This window comes from Euleptes europaea, chromosome 4 (assembly GCF_029931775.1).
Source record: "Euleptes europaea isolate rEulEur1 chromosome 4, rEulEur1.hap1, whole genome shotgun sequence".
Lineage (NCBI taxonomy): Eukaryota > Metazoa > Chordata > Lepidosauria > Squamata > Sphaerodactylidae > Euleptes > Euleptes europaea.
In genome coordinates, this window is record NC_079315.1 from 111051456 (window position 1) to 111072798 (window position 21343).

The 21343-nt window shown below is 44.9% G+C and overlaps 1 protein-coding gene across 1 annotated transcript in view; it reads right to left on the reverse strand.

The window, feature by feature from the left end:
• Positions 1-21343, reverse strand: part of DCC (DCC netrin 1 receptor) — a 591765-nt gene that overhangs the window by 42896 nt on the left and 527526 nt on the right. The window contains exons 23-24 of the mRNA XM_056849071.1: positions 12252-12414; positions 4592-4818 (exon numbers count right to left, since the gene is read on the reverse strand). Coding sequence (XP_056705049.1) covers positions 4592-4818; positions 12252-12414 — 390 coding nt within the window. The remainder of the gene's footprint in view (positions 1-4591; positions 4819-12251; positions 12415-21343) is intronic.

The window sequence follows — 21343 nt, forward strand, 5'->3', positions numbered from 1 at the left end:
GTGGTCTTTGTGTTTGACACAATCGGTTATCTTTCCTTGCTGGGAGAGGCCTGTTTTGTAAATCCTTGGGTTCCACTGACTGAATTTAAGCTCCCCTTTTTGGGAATTCAGACCAAGGGCCTGAGGTCATTTAGGGATGGAAGATGCTTGAATGTTGATTTTGAGCTACTTGTATGAACTGGATTTCCTGAGCTCTTGTGACAGAGGACGTAGAGTCTGCTCCCCCTTTAATAAGGTTTGTAACATCCAAGGGCCCCTCCTAAATATCTGAAAATTTAACTGTTTTACAATATAGAACAGCCTTTATGTTAGCCAGATTGAACGTGATACCTTCTCAGGTAATGGACGGTCACTATAAGAAGCTTCCTTCCTTGAATAGATTATGACTGGTCTTTTATGCATGGCTGTTTCACTCGCCATCACCCTTCGGATCCCTTTGGGTCTTTGTTTGGATTATGTATGCCGTTTCCTACCGTCAGAGGTCACCTTGCTCTCCCCCTGCATTTCTCCGTCTTTTCAAATTTGAGATAAAACAGGTCCCTCAAAACGTGGGCAAAACTCGGGAAAATGCAGGGGGAGAGCGAGGCGACCTCTGACGGTCGGAAATGGCATGCATAATCCAAACAAAGACCTGAAGTCACAGAATCATACAGTTGGAAGGGGCCATACAGGCCATCTAGTCCAACCCCCTGCTCAATGCAGGATCAACCTAGAGCATCCCTGACAAGTGCTTGTCCAGTCGCTGCTTAAAGACTGCCAGTGAGGGGGAGCTTACCCCCCCCCAGTTCCACTGTCGAACAACTCTTACTGTAAAAAAAAAAATTCCCCTAATATCCAGCCGTTACCTTTCCACCTGCAATTTAAACCCATTATCGTGTGTGCTATCCTCTGCTGCCAACAGGAAAGAATAGGACTCGTAATAATTCGTTGTAAGAGGGGTAATTGTGAATGAAACAGCCATGCACAAAAGACCTTTGTGTCAATCGGGGTGAATTGATTGCAGCATTGTCTTTTGGAAAGGGTGTTTCACTCAGATATAAGAGAATTATGGATTCTGCCCCTTCTTCAAGGGAGAGCAAATGTACCTATTGGAGAGAAACTGAAAGTGCTCTTAGCAGGCATAGAACATGAGGCCACTTTGGCAGTTGCAAAGTATTTCCCCCAAGTTATAGTAAGATATAATAATATGAATAAATAAATGTGTCCGAGTCTGGAGATGGGCTATTAGGATTGTTTTTAACTTTATCAGTGTGATACTGTTCAAGGCCATTGGGTTGAATGAGCAGTTTCATTTAAGTACCAATAGAAAAGAACACACACGTGTAAATGAATTGGGGGAGTGTCTCTATGGCAATTTCTTCTCCTTCTGTTCCCCGGCCAGCCCAAATCACAGTAAACAGGAAAGCATTGTGAAACCTCCTACTGGAGAAAAGCTGGTCACTTGGAAGGTATCACCTCATAACACCACCACAGAACATTTTAAGGATCCCTTTGGAGCACAAGAAATTGCTTCTCATTTTCCCTGAATGCTAATTTCTTTCTTTGCAATTGCGTCCAGGCTTAATGGTCATTTCGTTTTGCAGCTGTAACAAAAAGCGCTCTGCTGAAATGACAAACTAAACGTTGTTTGTTACCAATCTCCCTTAAAGTTCTAGCAGAATCCCACTGTGGGAACGGTTGAACTCTCCCACACTAACTATGCGCTCGTGATCTGGGCTGATAAGCCCACTGCAGGCTCGCCAGCCGAGGCATCCACCCCCCGCAGTCCTGATCTGGGCTGGCGAGGCATAACCCAGCCCGACTGAGTGACATATCCGGCCATTGTAAGAAATGAGTTCAACACCCCTGCCGTAGGGTTTTCAAGGCAAGAAACAATCAGAGGTGGCTTGCTGATGCCTGCCTCTGTGTAGCAACCTTGGACTTCCTCAGTGGTCTCCCATTCAAGTTCTAATCTGGGATGACCCTGCTTAGCTTCTGAAAGCTGATGAGATCAGGCTAGCCTGGGACATGCAGGTCAGGCCTCAAGCACCCTGGGGCAACTATATTTCCCATGGTCCCTGATGCCTGGGCACTGCTATAGCCGTTCAAGTGCTAGGGAAGGGAGAGTAAGTGAGACAGTTAGGGAAGGGGCTGTGGCTCAGTGGTAGAGCATCTGCTTGGCATGCAGAAGGTCCCAGGTTCAATCCCCGGCATCTCCAGTTAAAGGGACTAGGTGAGTAAGTGATGTGAAAGACCTCTGCCTGAGACCCTGGAGAGCCAGTCTGAGTAGTCAATACTGACTTTGATGGACCAAGGGTTCTGATTCAGTAGAAGGCGGTTTCATGTGTTCATGTGAGACGTCATCTCACTGCAGAATCACAGTCCAACTTGGAGAAGAATACTCAGAGCTACACTGTTTGCCTTGTTACCAGAGGTGAGCATTACCATTCAAATTGCGCATCTATGAATGTCGACGACATCATTAAAAACAACAGTATAAATAGAATTGCCCTTGCTTACAGCTTCTCTCTGGTGTTTAGCTACTCATTCTGAAACAGTTGTCTTTCTGCCAAGGAATGCTGAAGGACACTCAGAGATTAAAAAGCGGAATCTGAAACAAACGTCGGAGCACACATTAACAGCAAGGCTAATTCCTTCGTGGACAATGATATTTTCTAAAGCTTTGCACCTGTTTCTCTGAGGCCAGCAGATCTCCAAAGGACTGAGCACATTGGTGGGCGGCAGATGTATGCCTGCCATTTTCCATGTTCCATTCAAAGCCCCCCTCCCCCATGGAACACATCAAAGCTAGAGCGCCCATTACAGTTGCCTTGGGGACACTGCCATAAACAGCTTCTCCCCCTCCCTTGTCGCATTTCCATCTTGCTCCCCCCTCCCCTTTGAGAAATTTCCTTAGTCTTATTCCAACTCTTATTCACTTCCCTTGAAACTGCTCCATGGTTCGCCTGAACGGCCCCCTCAAAATTCACTTTGGATTTTGCACGTGGGGAAACCGGAAGTCTCAGCTCTGGATTCCAGTCCAAATTGCTCCAGGTGGCCTCTGATAATGGACGCCACCAGCTGTCCATCAAACGGATCAAACTGCTCGATGCAAAGGCTTATTCTAAATGCTATGTGCCTCAGATGTGATGTTGAAGCCACCTTCTACGGTGCCAGATCAGTGGTCTATCGCGGTCTCCATGGCTTCACTGTAATCGACAGAGATAGGAGGGAAGGCGGCATGGCATAGCCCGATCTCATCAGATCTAGGAAGCTAAGCAGGGTCGGTACTTGGATGGGAGACCACCAAGGAAGGCTCTTCAGAGCCAGACAATGACCAACCAACTCTGCTTCTCACTTGCCTTGAAAGCCCCTTGCTGGCATTGCCATGTCAATTAACAGCACATACTTAGGTTGTTGGTCTCCCTGCCCTGACCTGGATGTCCCAGGCTAGTCTGGCCTCATTGCACCTTGGAAGCCAAGCAGGGTTGGCCATAGTTAGTACTTGGATGGGAGACCACCAAGGAAGGCTCTGCAGAGGAAGGCAACGACAAACCAACTCTGTTTCTCACTTGCCTTGAAAGCCCTTTGCTGGGGTCACCACTACATGGGGGCAACCCTATATGCAAGTAACATTGAGAGAGTCTTTTCTGTGGGGCATTTTAGATGTCCCTAATTGTGTTGGCTATGCAGTTCTATGCCTAGAAACCAGGCAAGGAGTCTTGGAAACCAAGGCCTGGATTCAGACCATATAGTTTTGGTTGCACTTGCATTTTCTAACTGAATACCCCAATTATATCTCTGCCTTGCTCTCAGACTCCTACATAAGTAAGTGGTCGAAGCTAATTAACAGGAAAATAACATAGATTGGTATTTCCTTCGACTCTCTTTTGCTGCTTGGGAAAGAGCAGGCCTTCAGGCTGCTGCGTCAGCGCTCGCTAGATACAGAAAGGCAAACTTTATTCTCTTTAGCGACCAGACATTGTTCTTCCATGTTTCACAGTGTTGAGCTGGATTATGGCACTGTAGCTGCTTATCTAGTACCTGTAAGTTTGAAACCCTACTTGGGGCCGAGGAATGCTTTTATCCGAACTCTGTTGTCTAGTGCCCAGGGCTTCTCAGACTAGCAGTTGGTGGCATATCTTTTATCAGATAGTAATGCCTTTATTGCACAACACGTAGCCAGGTATCTGCTAGCTGCAACAAGAATATGTGAACCACTTGTACGTGTTCCTAGATAATATTACTGATGTTGTTTTAAGGCTTTTATAAACTGTTTGGTTTCTGCAGTTTTGTTTTATGGACATGGTGCGACAAATGCCTAATAAAGGTTATGATGATGGTGACGCCATGGGTGAACTGGCCTTTGGGGAGGGGCCGTATCTCAGTGGTAGAGGATCTGCTTGGCATGCAGAAGGACCCAGGTTCAATTCCTGGCATCTCCAGTTAAAGGGACTAGGAAAGTAGGTGATGTGAAAGACCCCTGCCTGAGAACCCGGAAAGCCACTGCCGGTCTGAGCAGGCAATACTGACTTTGATGGACCAAGGGTCTGATTCAGTATAAGGCAACTTCATGTGTTCATGTGTTTTCATGTGACATTGGCAATATTACCAGACTGTGGGGCACTCTTGCTGCCCATCTGGGTTTCAGTCTGGTTGTGGCTGCCCGGCGTGTGTTCTTGACAGCTCTGCCTCGGCGAGTCCCTTCCTGGCGGGTCAGAACCTGACGGTTTTTCAATGTTCTTCATTTCCATCTCTTCATGGTGTATCCAAAGATCTGGAGGTCTCAGGTCTTTCTGGCTGCCCTTCCTTTTGCCAGCGCTGTGAGTAGCACGTTTTCTGTAAGGCAGGGGGGAAGAGGGGAAGGGGAAATTAGAGGAGAGCAATGTCAGAACCTCAGATATGGAGTAACTTCCTGTTCTGTTCTTGGCAGACAGAACTTCCTGTTCTGTTTCTTGGCAGAAACGCTTGTTCTCTTTTAGATTTTGCCGCTTCACACGGTTAGGGTTACAGTCCCCATGAAAGCAGCCAATTTAGGGCTAGATTCCATTTCCACAAGGGTGCTGTCAGTCCACTTCACAATGTTTTAAGGAGTGGCCCATATTACACTTGCCACGAGGAACTGAAACCAGACATCTGAGGTCTCAGTTCTTAACTAAGCCATTGTTCTAATGTACAGCATGGTACATTCCATGTTCTCCCTTCCCGTACATAGAAAAGCACAGCAGCCTTTTTCTATGGGGGTGATCCCCAGCCACTGTGGAATATGCATGAATATCCCAAATGTGTAGGGTTGCCAGCTCCAGGTTGGGAAATACCTGGAGATTTTGGGGATGGAGCCTGAGGAAGTTGGGGTTCGGAGCGGAGAGGGATTTCAATGCCATATAGTCCAATTGCCAAAGTGGCCATTTTCTCCAGGTGAACTGATCCGTATTGGCTGAAGATAAGTTGTAATAGCAGGAGATCTTCAGCCACCACCTGGAGGTTTACAACCCTACAAATGTGTAAGCCACAGATCATGTGGGCGTTTCCGATGGAATACACACTTTGTTCACCGATTTCTATCTGAGTGGGAAAGACCCACATGAGCTAGGTGACAGTGATATTCAGATAGGCTCTTTTCCATTTTAATGGGACTACACCACAGGGAAGCAGATCCTCAACTTTAGACATATGTGTGGGCCCCATGTATTCTAGATCAAAGCTTCTTAAACTGTGGGTCGCGACCCCATTTGGGGTCACGTAACTGAATGTGGGCGGTCGCAAAAAAATTTGGCCACAGTAAAAGGTTTCTTTATGATTTATTGTCAGTAAATGCTTGATTTGTATACCTATTTTATATACCTATATACCCGGGGTTGCATAAAAATTTCTCGAACGAAAAGGGGTCATGAGTAGAAAAGATTTAAGAAGCTCTGTTCTAGATCGTGTGGACAGTTTCCACACCACAACTGGCCCTACTGGAAATGTGTGGGCAGCAAATGGATGCACATAATGTGGAGAAGAGGAGGTTGAGGGGGGACATGCTTGCTCTCTTGAAGTATTTGAAGGGCTGTCACTTAGAGGAGGGCAGGGAGCTGTTCCTGTTGGTAGCAGAAGATAGGACTCGCAATAATGGGTTTAAATTGCGGGGGGAAAGGTACCGGCTGGATATTAGGATTTCTTTTTCTTTTCTTTTTTTACAGTAAGAGTTGTTAGACAGTGGAATCGGCTACCTAGGGAGGTGGTGAGCTTCCCCTCACTGGCAGTGTTTAAGCAGAGGCTGGACAAGCACTTGTGTCAGGGATGCTCTAGGCTGATCCTGCATTAAGCTGATGGGTTGGACTAGATGGCCTGTATGGCTCCTTCTAACACTATGATTCTATGGTAAGCCATGCTGCCTATCACAAGCATAAAGAAGATTGGCACGACCCTCCAAACTAGCCCTACGCCATTGATATCATGGTGTCTTTGGCCATCAGGGTTATCATGGATCTCCAATCTGTTGACCATCCTGACTTCTGCGAAAATGAAAGGACCAATTACCTGTGATTTGTCTCTCCTGCCTCTTATGCCAGTTGAGACAATTGTATCACAGAGACGTGTTTAAGTCGCCGGGGGGTGGGGGGAATGGAGCCGGATGCCAGGTGTCTGATTATTCCCGGCCCCAGCTGCTTTATTCGGTTTCAGGAAGAGGCACCCGTTTCAGCTCCAGCTGAGGCGACTTGCCAACCCCCTTCCAGCTAGACACGCGGCCCCTTGCTGTCACCATATGTTGGGGAGATGAATAGGAGAAGTCCGACAAGAGGAAATGTCGATAGCGGCTCGAGGGGGTGCCGGCCTGCAGCTCAACAGAGTGGACCATTTATTCACCAGCTGATGCGCAGCAGTCAAACGGCTCCCTCCAGAAACAGAGGGGTTCCTGTCCGGAAGCCCAGGTTTCCTTGATGCCACAACCGCTTATCATGAACATCCTCTCTTCAATTAGCAGAACGAGCTGCTGGTGGCGGGTTGCTGCTCTGACGCTTGTCCCTCGCTCCTACAGCATATGCTGCATTTATTTTAGACATGGATTAAAATGTGTTCTTTTTTAACCCGCCGGAGAATTCAGAGTGTCACATCTCAACATATTAGGCTTGCTGTTTTATGAATATGCATTACAATATGGTCTCTTCTAAGTCATGAAAACAGGAAACTTGTCTGTGCGTAGGGTTGCCAACCTCCAGGTACGAGCTGGAGATCTCCCGCTATTATAACTGATCTCCAGCCGATAGAGATCAGTTCAACTAGAGAAAATGGCCGCTTTGGCAATTGGACCCTATGGCATTGAAGTCCCTTCCCTCTCCACACCCCGTCCTCCTCAGGATCTGCCCCAAAAACCTCCCGCAGGTAGTGAATAGGGACATGGCAACCCTATCTGTACGTAACTCTTTTTTTTTTAGAAAAAAAGTGCTCCACCTTTATTTTTCAGATTAAAAATAAAGCACTGAAGTTGTTTACCTAAAGAACACATTATTGGGAGCAGGTCTGTATACATGACACAAAACAAGAAATTCTAAACCAAGACATATGGAACAGAGGCAAACCTAGTTTAAAAAGGGGAGAAAGACCATAGGCTGTTGACCGCACTGGATAGCAGTGTGTGTGGATAAGATCTTTGGGTACCAGTGGACTGAAAGCTCAATGTGAGCAGCCAGTGTGATGCAGCGGCAAAAAAAGACTAATGTGGTAATGGGATGTATCAACAGAGGCAAAACATCCAAATTACAAGATGTCATCGTCTCGCTGTACACCGTATTGGGCAGGCCACATCTGGAGTACTGTGTGCAGTTCTGGGGGCCTCAGGAGCGGGTGAAGAGGAGAGTGACGAGGATGATCAGGGGTCTAGAGACCAAGACCTACAAGGAAAGGCTTAGGGAGTTGGGGATGTTTAGTCTGGAGAAGAGGAGGTTGAGGGGGGACATAATTGCTCTCTTTAAGTATCTGAAAGGCTGTCACTTAGAGGAGGGCAGGGAGCGGTTCAGGTTGGCAGCAGTGGATAGAAATCGCAATAATGGGTTTAAATTACGGGCAGAAAGGTACTGGCTGGATATCAGGGATTTTTTTTTTTTTTACAGCAAGGATAGTTCAACAGTGGAATCAGCTGCCTAGGGAGGGGGTGAGCTCCCCCTCACTGGCAGTCTTGAAGCAGAGGCTGGACAAACACTTGTCAGGGATGTTCTAGGCTGATCCTGCATTGAGCAGGGGGTTGAACTGGATGGCCTCTATGTCTCCTCCCAATTCTGATTCTATGATCCACACAGATATTCCTCTGTTCTGTGTAGGAACCCAAAGAAAGTTCTGTGAGTTCTTCTGTTTCAAAGCTGGTAGGTATCTAAGAAGAAGCAGGACCCCTATCCACCAGAAACATTTTCTGGATAGTCCCTACAACAATAGGTAACTTTGGAGAAAGAGAACTTAGTGGGTTTACCATCTCAAATTAATTAATTTGAGACTTTTGTTCTATTGGGGAAACAGTTGTACCCCAGTTGGAAAAGAAGCCCACTGTCTATCCTTAGGGTTGCCAGGTCCCTTTTTGCAACCGGCAGGAGGTCTTTGGGGTGGAGCCTGAGGAGGGTTTGGGAGGGGAGGGACTTCAATGCCATAGAGTCCAATTGCCAAAGCAGCCATTTTCTCTAGGTGAACTGATCTCTATTGGCTGGAGATCAGTTGTAATAGCAGCAGATCTCCAGCTAGTACCTGGAGGTTGGCAACCCTATTTACTCTCCATTTGAAATTTCAAACAGCTTTTATATTTTGGGCTAAGAACGTTTTTTTTTCAATTCAAGACGCCGTCATTTTACCCAATCTAAATGCCACAGACATTTCAGTAATTTTCACGAAAATAGATATATAAATAATGAGGGTGTTGTTCCAGATGTATCTCCAGCTCTCTTACAGCATTACTATTGTTATCTTAGGCTAAAAAAGAGAGAGAGAGAGAGAGAGAAAATGTATCATTCCAGATACATTGTTTATTTCAGCAAATTACCACCAGTCTTGCTGATAATAAGCAGTGACAGGAACTCGAGACAAGACAATAGAAAGAAAGGTCATCAATAACAAGAAATGAAAATGAATGAGTCATCCCCGAATATGTTCTCCTGGTACACACATCAGTTTGGGATACCATTCTCAATTACTGTCAAGCAAAAGGACTTAGTGGGAAGCGGCACCTGGCTGCAAACTTTCTGTAATCAGTTCTGACAAGTTTGCGCGATACAAATGGAAGGAACTGAAATGTAAAAAGGGCAATCTTGGCTCTGTTCTGAGCGACTCGGTAAGCCAAAGTCATTGGTTCATGGCTGAATGCTGGTGGTTCAGGTGGCCTCTTAGGAAAGCCATCAAGGGCTTGCAGGTTCTGCCCAGTGATGGGCTAATGGTTCAAATGCATACTATAACATCACAGAATTATAGGGTTGGAAGGGACCACCAGGTCATCTAGTCCAACCCCCTGCACAATGCAGGAAATTCACAACTACTTCCCCCACTACTCTATGCCCAGAAGATGGCCAAGATGCCCTCCCTCTCATCATCTGCTTAAGGCCATAGAATCAGCATTGCTGACAGATGGCTATCTAAGTTCTTCTTAAAAACCTCCATGGAAGGAGTGCTTACCACCTCCCGAGGAAGCCTGTTCCACTGAGGAACTGTTCTGTTAGAAAATTCTTCCTAACATCTAGATGGAAACTCTTTTGATTTAATTTCAACCTGTTGGTTCTGGTCCAACCTTCTGGGGGCAACAGAAAACAACTCAGCACCATCCTCTATATGACAGTCCTTCAAGTACTTGTAGATGGTTATCATATCACCTCTCAGTCATCCCCTCTTCAGGCTAAACATACCCAGCTCCTTCAACCTTTCCTCATAGGACTTGGTCTCCAGACCCCTCGCCATCTTTGTTGCCCTCCTCTGGACAGTTTCCAGCTTTTCTACATCCTTCTTAAATTGCGGTGTTAAAAACTGAACACAGTACTCTAGGGGAGGTCTAACCAGAGCAGAGTAAAGCAATAGCGTCACTTCGCGTGATCTGGACACTATGACCTGCTGGAAATCTTAATGCTGACTCTGGTGTTGGAACATGGAAGCAACACTTTGGGAGTACAGGCTGAGTATCCCTTATCCGGACTTCGTGGGACAACTGTGTTTATCATATAGGCACAAATTCAGAACGGTGCTGTTCCCTGCCCTCCTCTTATGCTCCCCGATGTGGCAAATGACCAGTGAAAAGCGAGCTCATCATTCATTAGCGTCAAGCCTTTGCGAAGGGCTTTAATGGTTAACACCAGCCCCTCGAATTGGATTCCAGCCAGTGCTTTCTAGTAGACAATTCCCCCTCATTGTGTTTATCATATAGGAACAATTGTATTTATCATATAGGCACAATTGTATTTATCATATAGGCACAATTTCAGAACGGTGCTGTTCCCTGCCCTCCTCTTATGCTCCCCGACATGGCAAATGACAAGTGAAAAGCGAGCTCATAATTCATTAGTGTCGGGCCTTTGGATAGTTGGCTGGGTGCCCCGCAGGAGCGCGGGTCTCCGTCTCTCTGATTCAAACTCACAATTGCACCATATTGCAAATCCTCCAGCAGGTAAGGAGTCTGCCAGCGCAAAGCTGTAAACAGATACCCAGGAAGCCCAAGGAGACCCTTTCCATTTGGCCTCATTTGACCTGACAGCACGTCATGGTCGATGACTGCGGGAAGACATGATTTCTCCTCCCACCATGTTTTATACGGGCTCCATAAAGGGATGTCAGCTGATATCAACATGCTAGTAGAAAAGCAGTGTATTCCAGTTGCAAAAAAGAAGAAAAACCCATTTGCACATTGTCATTTCGTTGGATTGGGAATGGAACTGAGCCTTCCCTGCAACCATGCGCAGCCCAAATCCATCCCAGCTGAGCACCAAGCAGCCCAGAGTTGAAACCATAATGCAAGGCTAATGAGCACTGGCGAGGCAGACCGAAGTTACAAGCAGAGATATGTCCCGAGGGAAAATGGTTGACAACCTAATGATGCCACTGCAGTGAACACATTCTCTGGGTACCTGGATGTTACTTACTTTTTTTTTTTTAATCCACTTGCTTTCAAAGCCTGCTCCAAAAACCCAAAGCTTGCTTGTCACGATCAGTTATCACCGAGCCGGAAGGCATTCTTAACATATGCTTAGTTTCCTTGCCTTAGCTAGAGAGGTTTCTCTTTGTTCAAACTAGTTGACTAGTAGAAGAGTCACAGATTGATGGCTTTTCAGTAGGGGGGTGGGGGAGAAAGACCACTTTCCTATGATCAAACTGCCATGTGGATCTATGCGCGCTTTTCAGTTCTGGGAGTTATCAGGCATTAAAAAACCAGACTCCATCCAACCAACAGCTCACTTCTCATTGCAACTGACAGCTACACTTCTGATCCTCAGCCACGTTTGGCTTACATGCCATAATCTAAACTTTTTCCTCACTCTGCTGTCTTGCTCTGAATATCTTATTACATAACTCAGCCATCATAGTGCTTATTAGGATTTCTTCACACATTTGTTAACCCTCCTAGTCAGATGCACACTGCTTGGAGTTTGTTCTGCTCTTCCATATTTTTCCCAGTTTGTGGAGCCTCAAATGCATTCTGATGTTGGGCTGTAGGCAACTATTGGGATAATGTGACCCTAATATTACAACAGAAGGAGGAGGAGGAGCTGTTGTTGTTTTTTATAACCTGCTTTTCTCCACCTTAAGGAATCACAGTCTCTTCCCCTCCCCACAACAGACACCCTGTGAGGTAGGTGGGGCTGATAGAGTTCTGAGAACTGTGACGGGCCCAAGGTCACCCAGCAGGCTTCATGTGGAGGAGTGGGGAATCGAACCAGGTTCACCAGGTTAGAATCTGCTGCTCATAACCACTACACCACGCTGGCAAAGACTGGGTTCTTTTCACTAGACCGCTGAATGTTGTATGCATTATTATACTAACAGAGCAAGGTGTAGCTCAGTGGTGCCATTTTGGATTGTGAAAACAGGACAGAAGAAAGGATTAAAGTTCCCTCCCCTGCATTGTGGTCCAAATCTTAATCCCACTTCTTAATGAAGAAAACACTCCGGAGGCTCCAAACACAGACCTTCTGGGAGTCATCTGCTTTGGATTCCTACATAAATTACTTTGAGATGAAAATCAATCAAAGAAAAAAAAAACAAGGTAAGTCTCGATCCAGGGTAGGACAAAAAGGTGAGTGGTGTGGTTATCCATTCCAACCACTTACTTCCTCTGCTGAGCCGATGAACGCCTGGTGCAAATCACCGCCACAATCACCACCACCACTACAGTCACAACCCCAACGGTGACCACAATAATGACGAGGAGGTTGCTGTTCTTCTGGGGCGTCACACTTCCATGGGGCGGGTGCATCTGTCCAATGGGAGGTTCTGGAAGAAGGTAGATTATGATGAAATACTGTGGCAGACAAAGGTAGGCTGGGGATTATCCAGACCGGAAGGGAAGGAGTCGTAAGTCTTTGCTAGAGAACACAACTGTTAGCCATTAATAAAGACTACCAGCTCCATTTCACCAAATGCAGCAAAGAAATGAACTTGCTCCATGGCTGCTCACTCCCTTTGCTCCTCCCCTGTCTCCTCCCCCAATGCATGGAGTGCAAAATTGAAGGCTGGGTTGGCCTTGGGAAACCTTGAGCTGAGTTCCAATTTCCTATAACATCTGCATGGAGATGTGTATGTAAAATGACATCAAGTCGCAGCCGTACTATTGCGACCCCTGGTGGATTTTCAAGGTAAGCGATAACGTAGAGGTGGTTTGCCACTGCCTTCCTCTGCAGAGTCTCCCTTGGAGGTCTCCTTTCCAAGCACTGACCCAGCTTAGCTTCCAAGATCTGATGAGAGCGGGCTATATTATACCATTCTGCATCTCCTGCATGGAGCTATCTGGGCACATACAAGTCTGTCTCCCCCGCCACTGGCCAACCTTCCAGAAATCTAAACCTCAATTTAATCCCAGTTTACACCAATTGAAAGAGAAGGATACATTTACCTGTAGCCCATTGTTCATCTGAAAGTCATTTAAAAGTTAACTTAATTAAACCACAGTTTCACGTGATGCCTGAACTGAGCCATAGGTACAAGTAAACTACAGTTTTGTGATACCTTTGAACCAAGACTAAAGTTGCATTCAGACATTATAAATAAGCTCCAGTTTTTCCTGATGAAATCAATCCTGGCTTATTTTGGGGTTTATAAATCCCTTCCCTCTTTCTTTTGCATGCCACGCTGAGTTTCCAAATGTTCTAGTTTCTTTATTCTATCACAATTTGTTGTGCATTTCAGCAGACTGGGTTTTTCCCCCCTTACTCGCCAACTAAGATTCTGAACGATATTTAAAATTGTTAGAATCCTGGTCTGTGACAAAGAAGCCGTGCCTGAATTTGGACCTCACAGCTAATTATGGTTAGGTTGAAGACTCCCTAAAGCAGAAAGCCTTCAACCATAGCTTGGTACATGAGGCGATGGGGTGCCCAAGAATTAAGCAGGCTTGGTTTCATCACAAGCAAATCTGAATTTGTTTGTGGTGGCTGAATACATGTGCAGTGATAGGGAGTCCCCCCCAACCCGGACTGACCGAGGGCTTACTCCAGGGTAGGAGGGAGGTCCCTCCCCAGGAACCTGTCTCTTTAAAGAGATGCCAATGCTAGCAATTGGTCAGTGATTGGTCAGAATGGCTCAGGATGGGAGTGGGGAGCTGGTGCTCAGCTGCAGATACTAACCAGTGGGCTTCTTGCCTCCTGAAGGGAGAGGAAGAAGAAGAAGAAGAAGAAGAGTTGGTTTTTATATGCCGGTTTTCTCTACCTTTTAAGGAGAATTAAACAGGCTTACAATCTCCTTCCCTTCTTCTCCCCATATTAGGCACCTTGTGAGGTAGGTGGAGCTGAGAGAGCTTGGAGAGAACTGTGATTAGCCCAAGGTCACCCAGCTGGCTTCACATGTAGAAGTGGGGGAAACCAACCCGGTTCACCAGATTAGAGTCCGCCTCTCATGTGGAGGAGTGGGGAATCAAATCCAGTTCACCAGATTAGAATCCACTGCTCTTACCCACCACACCACACTGGCTGTCTGCGGGAGGACATACTGGAATCTCTGCGGGAGGACAGAATCAGTCAGGAGGGCTGCCAACATCCAGGTGGTGTCTGGAGATCTCCTGGGATTACAACTGATTTCCAGGTGACAAGAGTTCACATGCAGAAAATGGCCACTTTAGATGGTGGACTCTATGGCATTACACCCCAATTGAGGTCCCTCCCCTCCCCAAACCCCATCTACCTCAGGCTCCATCCCCCAAAAATCTCCAAGTTTCCAACCTAGAGCTGTCAACCCTCGTTTGGCCAACCAGGTTGCCTTTAAAAACAGCTGGGAGTTAGTGGATGAGGATGGCAACTCTCCACAGGCCATATGGAAGGGAGTTTGGAGGATGAAAAGGAATAAGGTGCTGGAAGTCCATCCCTTTTAGTCCTGAGGTCAATGGGGGATGTCTTGCAGTGACATCAGGAAGTGGACTTCCAGAGGAATGAATTCTTGTCCCCCCCCCCCCCACATCCAACATGTTATTTCCACATCCAATCACACATTTGACTGAAGTCCAGGGGTTTGAGCCAGGGATATGGGGACATTCCTTGAACGTACGACAGTGGGTTGGTAGATATTTTGGAAAGAAGCCAAAGATTCCTACCTAGGGTAAAAAATTTTCCCACAAGTCATTTTGATGTTTAATGCTGCAGAAACACATTTGTGACATGAGCGATGAAAGGTCATGGTTTATGGCAAATATCCTACTTACTTGATGCACAAAAAGACAAACTGCTTGGCGTTCCACTGTCACAAATTTACTCTGCTCACCCTTTTTTTAAAGAAGCTACCCATAAAAACAGATACAATTTAGTGCCTGCCAGGGGCATGTGAATTCCACCTCAAAGAGTAGGCAGAGGGTAGAGAATGGCATCATAAAACTTGGGGAATTTATGCTTTAACGCATCACACAGATGCAGCAAACAAGAAGATACCGAAGCCCTTTCAATTCAGGCGCTCATCTTTTATTTGGTACTAATGGCCATTAGCTAGGATATGGGGGGGGGGGGTCGTCAGATTATTAACTTTCTCTCCCGAAGATAAGAAAACAGAAGAGACTGTTTCTTTTATTTTTTTACTTTCCTGCCCACTGGTGTTTACGGGATAATGAACCTCCCCGTCTGTTGGCTAATTTGAGTGCCGGTTAGAACACTGAGTTCACAATCTGCCACAAATTACTTAAATCAATCTATTGCTATAGCGCCCTTTATTCAAAAGTGTTCTCTTCTCAAAAAAATCACAGGAATGTATCAGGCTCAGCCTAGGGAGCATTTTTTGTTTTGTTTCAGACAATGAAACCAAGGGAAAGGATCGGGCACCAAAACATTTTATCAAGGGTTTTTTAATAATCAGAGTATTTGCATTTGTAGGAATACTGGTTTAGTCTAGTCCTTAGGGCAGCTTTAGGAGCCCTGTGGCACAGAGTGGTAAGCAGCAGTACTGCAGTCCAAGCTCTGCTCACAACCTGAGTTCGATCCCAATGGAAGTTGGTTTCAGGTAGCCAGCTCAAGGTTGACTCAGCCTCCCATCCTTCCGAGGTCGGTAAAATGAGTACCCAGCTTGCTGGGGGTAAAGGGAAGATGACTGGGGAAGGCACTGGCAAACCACCCCGTAAACCTAGTCTGCCTAGTAAACATCAGGATGTGACATCACCCCCATAGGTCAGGAATGACCGGTGCTTTTACCTTTACCTAGGACAGCTTTAAAATAGATTAGGCCTGCTTACTTTGTGTGTTGTTATATATTCTGGTTTTAGCAATGATGGATTGTACTCGACTATGCTGACTTGCTATGGCAGAAGAGGCTCTTCCTCTAGATAAAGTCTTCTTGCGCTGGTGTAATGCTCTGCACTTAGCTGGACAGAGAGGTAGAGTACTATCTCATATGAATTAAGCCAGGTTGGCCAAGGTTGAAATGCTAAAGAATGCCAAAGACAGGACACATGAACATGTATGAAGCTTGTCTTATACTGAGTCAGATCACTGGGGTATCTAGGTCAGTATCGTCTACTCTGACTGTCAGTGGCTCTCCAAGTTCTCAGGTAGAGGCCTTTCATATCACCCACTGCCTGATCCTTTCAGTTGGAAATGCTGGGGACTGAACCTGGAAGCTTCTGCCTGCAAATCAGATAGTCTACCACTGAGCCACAGCCTCTCCACGTATTTCAGAAACAGGACCGTTTATCTGGTTGATCCTGGTATGCACACCTTGTATGGAAGGTCAATACAGCCCAGAAAAGAACAAATAGAATGCATTCCAAGGCAGCTCTGTAATTATATAGAATATATTGGGCATACTAAACTGACTAAACTGAGGCTATTGTATTTTGGTCACATTATGAGAAGACAAGAGTCACTGGAAAAGACATTCATGCTAGGAAAGGTTGAGGGCAGCAGGAAAAGAGGAAGACCCAACAAAAGATGGATTGACTCAATAAAGGAAGCCACAGCCCTCAATGTGCAAGATCTGATCAGGGCTGTCAAAGATAGGACATTTTGGAGGATGTTGATTCATAGGGTCGCCATGAGTTGGAAGCGACTTTACGGCACTTAACACACACACATACACACACACATACACACACACACACACACACACACACATATATCGGGCACAGAGTCAAACTGGAATACATCCCTATACACTTACCTGTATTGTTCTAATACTGTTTTAATATTGTCATACCTGTTGCATTATGTATATGTGTACATAATAAGTGTGTTTATTAGACCACTGATGAAGGCCAGGGGGCCAAAACGCATTTCGAGTGTGGTTTCAGTCTATCATCCTGTATTAGTTGCCATTTGTGCTTTCTTTTAATGCAATTTTTTAAATGTTTTTAATTTAGCACCTTAAAATAAATACATTTCTATATATAATTGAGTTCTTTTCCACCCAATCTTTGGGTATGCAGCTTCAGAAACAGGACAAAGGTTGAGTCAAGGACAACTAGGTTCAGGAATTTAGGCTAGGATCCCTTGAGTTGGCATAAATTATTTCTCAGTGCACATGGATTTCTCCTACTGACTGTAGGTACTTTTCCAATGAAGTCACCTGCTGTGTGTTGTTGTTTTTTCAATTACCAGAAGGCATTCTGATTTCATTGGAACAAACAAATGTCTCTCTATATAAATATGATCAATAAAGTGTCTAGACCCTTAACAATGCAGTTCTAAATGCAATTAAAGCACCCTTCATTTTAATGTGCTATTGTCATTTTATAGCTTGACATCATTTCTTATTTAACAAGTAAATTTGTTGAATTAATTGACCTTTTCTCATAACTGCTTTTCATGTAATTCAAGAAGTCAGGCTGTTGCAAGGTTCTTCTTTTTGTCTTGGTCTCATTGTGCACAAGACTTTTGAAACGTCTCCACATTCGCTATGAAAGGCAAAAGGAGACAGCTGGACAGAAGCATCAATTTTCAACATGCATCTGGAAATCCAGCGTCCTTCCCCTACAAAACTAAGGGGAATAGGAATGGGAATAAGGGGAATAGGAATAACAAAAGGGAGATAGGAAAGCATGGCCATGAAGCGAGCTCTTCTTTGGCCAAAATGTTTGGTTTTGGCTTAGTTTTTTTACAAAAAAAAATTAAATTCACCAGGGTATCATTTGCTGCCCCCAAAACTTTTGCCCACTACTGAGTAATCCTCACCCTGGGAACACCCCCTTTTGCAGGTGTGAACTTGTTCCTACAAAACTCATGGTGTAGCCCCATGAATCCCAATGGAGGAGTTACATGGAGCTTGTGTGTGTGTTAAGTGCCATCAAGTCACTTCCGACTCATGGCAACCATATGAATCAATGTCCTCCAAAATGTCCTATCTTTGACAGCCTTGCTCAGAACTTGCAAATTGAAGGCTGTGGCTTCCTCTATTGAGTCAGTACATCTCTTGTTGGGTCTTCCTCTTTTCCTGCTGCCCTCAGCTTTTCCTAGCATGATTGTCTTTTCCAGTGACTCTTGTCTTCTCATAATGTGACCAAAGTATGACATTTTACCAACCTCAGAAGGATGGAAGGCTGAGTCAACCTTGAGCCGGCTATCTGAAACCAACTTCCATTGGGATCAAACTCAAGATGTGAGCAGAGCTTGGACTGCAGTACTGCAGCTTACCATTCTGTGCCACGGGGCTCCTATACAATTAGCAATGTATAAACAATTAGCTAGTCCCAGCTTAATTTTCAATTCTGAAGTCTTTCTTTTTCTTTTTAAGTATCATCACTAAATCAACTCCATAAATGATCCAGGCAGTTTAGATTTAAAAAACAACAACAACAAAAATGCAGAAACCATACAATAAAACAAAATTACCCCCCCCCCCCACACACACACAATATAAATGACCTAAAACAAATCACCTAGCATAAGCCACCTAAATACCTCGGAAGCGAGCCTATCACTCTCTCTCTCTCTTTTAAATTAAAGAGATAAAGACGAAATACTCCTATAAGGATAATCAAAACCAGATTAGAAGTCATGACTTCTTCTCTAATGAGGCAATCATTCTTGGTGGGCTGGAAGTCTCGAATGTGTGCCTTTGTTCCTTGTAAAGGGACAGAGGTGATTGTCTACAGAATTGCAGCAATGTGAAGAACACAGCTCCTTTGTCACCTTTTAGGTTAGCCCCCCCCCCCCCGAACAAACCTATATGTTATGGGCAGAAGCAGTCACTCCACCAACCCAAGGACCCCTCTAGTCTCTCCAGCAATGTACTGCTCACCGTACCTATTATACTGTTGTTGATCTCTTCTTCTGTTTTGTAATCCAGCTTCCTACTATTACTTGTAGAAGAAGAGTTGGTTTTTATATGCTGACTTTCTCTACCACTTAAGGAACAATCAAACCAGCTTACAATCACCTTTCCTTCCCCTCCCCACAACAGATACACTGTGAGGTAGGTGGGGCTGAGAGAGCTCAAAGAGAGCTGTGACTAGTCCAAGGTCACCCAGCTGGCTTCATGTGGAAGAGTGGGGAAACAAATCCAGTTCATCAGATTAGCCTCCGCCACTCATGAGGAGTGGGGAATCAAACCCGGTTCTCCAGATCAGAGTCCACTGCTCCAAACCACTGACCTTAACCACTACATCATACTGGCTCTCTTCTTGTACAGGTTAGGTGTCCCTTAACTGGACAACCAAAAACCGAAATGACCTGAAAACCTCACGTTTTGAGTCGACGTGCAGGCATTTCTCACAGGCCCTCAGCAGCGTGCCAAGCCTCTCTCACCATTGCTTTCTGATGGTTCAATGTACACAAAATTATTTTAAAAAATATTGTTTACAATTACATTCAGGTGATGTGGATAAAGTGTATGTAAAGCATATCTAAAACATAAATGAATTTTGCGGTTAGGCTTGGGTCCCATCCCCAAGATTCCTCGTTATGTATATACAAATATTCCAAAATATTCCCAAATACAGAACGATCTGAAATACAGAACACTTCTGGTCCCAAGCATTCTAGATAAGGGACACCCAACCTGTACTGTCTTTATTTATTTATTTTTTCACATTTACCCCGCCCTCCCCGGCCCAAAGGCCATGCTCAGGGCAGCTCACAAATACAGAACAATAAGATAAATAAAAACCCTTTAATATAATTTAAATACATTGTGTGTGTGTTAAGTGCCATCAAGTCGCTTCCGACTCATGGCGACCCTATGAATGAAAGTCCTCCAAAATGTCCTATCTTTGACAGCCTTGCTCAGATCTTGCAAACTGAAGGCTGTGGTTTCCTTTATTGAGTCAATCCATCTCTTGTTGGGTCTTCCTTTTTTCCTGCTGCCCTAAACTTTTCCTAGCATGACTGTCTTTTCCATTATACATTAAATACATTAAAATAGCCCAAATCATTCAATAAAAAGGGAGGAATAATCTCCTTGACTTAGAAGCCCTTGGTTACATATAAAAATGAACACATACAGTAATGCATCTGCCACTAATGATGCAGGATGGTAACCACAGACAAGACTTCTTGTCTACCCAAGCCCTGATAAAGAAACTTCTCAGGTACTAAACAATGTAGAGACCTAATTAAACAGCCCTGATTCAAAGATACTATTTCTGACTCGCCTGCCTAATGTACAAAAGAAAAGACATTCATCCGCTGGTAAACTATAGCTTTTAATAAAAGAGACAGAACATAGTATGTGCTCTTCATCTTGCGGTACGGAAAATAATCAGTCATATACAATCAAGGACGTGACTTGTACTAATTGTCTATTTCCCAGCATGGCTTTAGGTAACACACAGGCATTCACTTCTCCTTATACATTCAATAAATTGAACATGCTAAATCTCCATTAAGTACGGAGGGAGTGGAGGGACAGAGAGGTTGGTAGCATGTCTGAACAACGTTGATAATGATCAGATGCACTTAATCATTGTAAACCATGGGGGTTTTCTTCCACGTCTTCCTATATTGGAGCAGCCTTAATTAAAATTGCATTTCCCACCAGGAGACTTAAAAGCAACGCAAATAAATAAATAACCCAACCTCATCTCCTGCATTTTATATTCCAATTAGCTGAAAATCAATCTCATCGTTTGATAGTCTTGTCATAGCCATCTGGGGCGCAATCTACCAGGTACGTTTTTTGCATGCAAGCCGTGCTGAAGTTTAAGGAGATGCATCGCATTCTGTGGAACAAGGAGGCGTTTCCATGTGGATTTTCCCCATTTGTATCATCTGGGAGCTATCAAAACTCTTCCTCACGAGAGAAAGCCATGAGGTGCTTCAGAATTGCCTTTCAGTTTTATTTTTTAAAAACCCTCGTAGCATTCTTCGGAGCATATTTTGGCTACTGAAGTTAAAGATGAAACCCTTGCCTCAGATCCAAAACTCAATAGACTGCCTATGACTATTCAGAACCTCACACAAGCAGGGACTTCATATGTACACAAGGAAGGTAGTTGTGAATTCCCTACATTGTGCAGAGGGTTGGACTTGATGACCCTTGGAGTCCCTTCCAGCTCTATGTTTCGATAAGTGCCATCAAGTTTCAAAGGACATATGGTGACACTAAGCAAGAGGCTTTCAAGCCAAGTGAGAAGCTTCCTTAAATGCTCTTTTCATCGTATGCCGACAGTGATTGGGCTGGTCCCAGAGGGCAGAAAATATTACTGTCTCCTGACTTCTTCAAGTACTTGAAGGGCTGTCATAGAGAGGATAGTGTGGAGTTGTTTTCTGTTGCCCCAGAAGGTCAGACCAGAACCAACGGG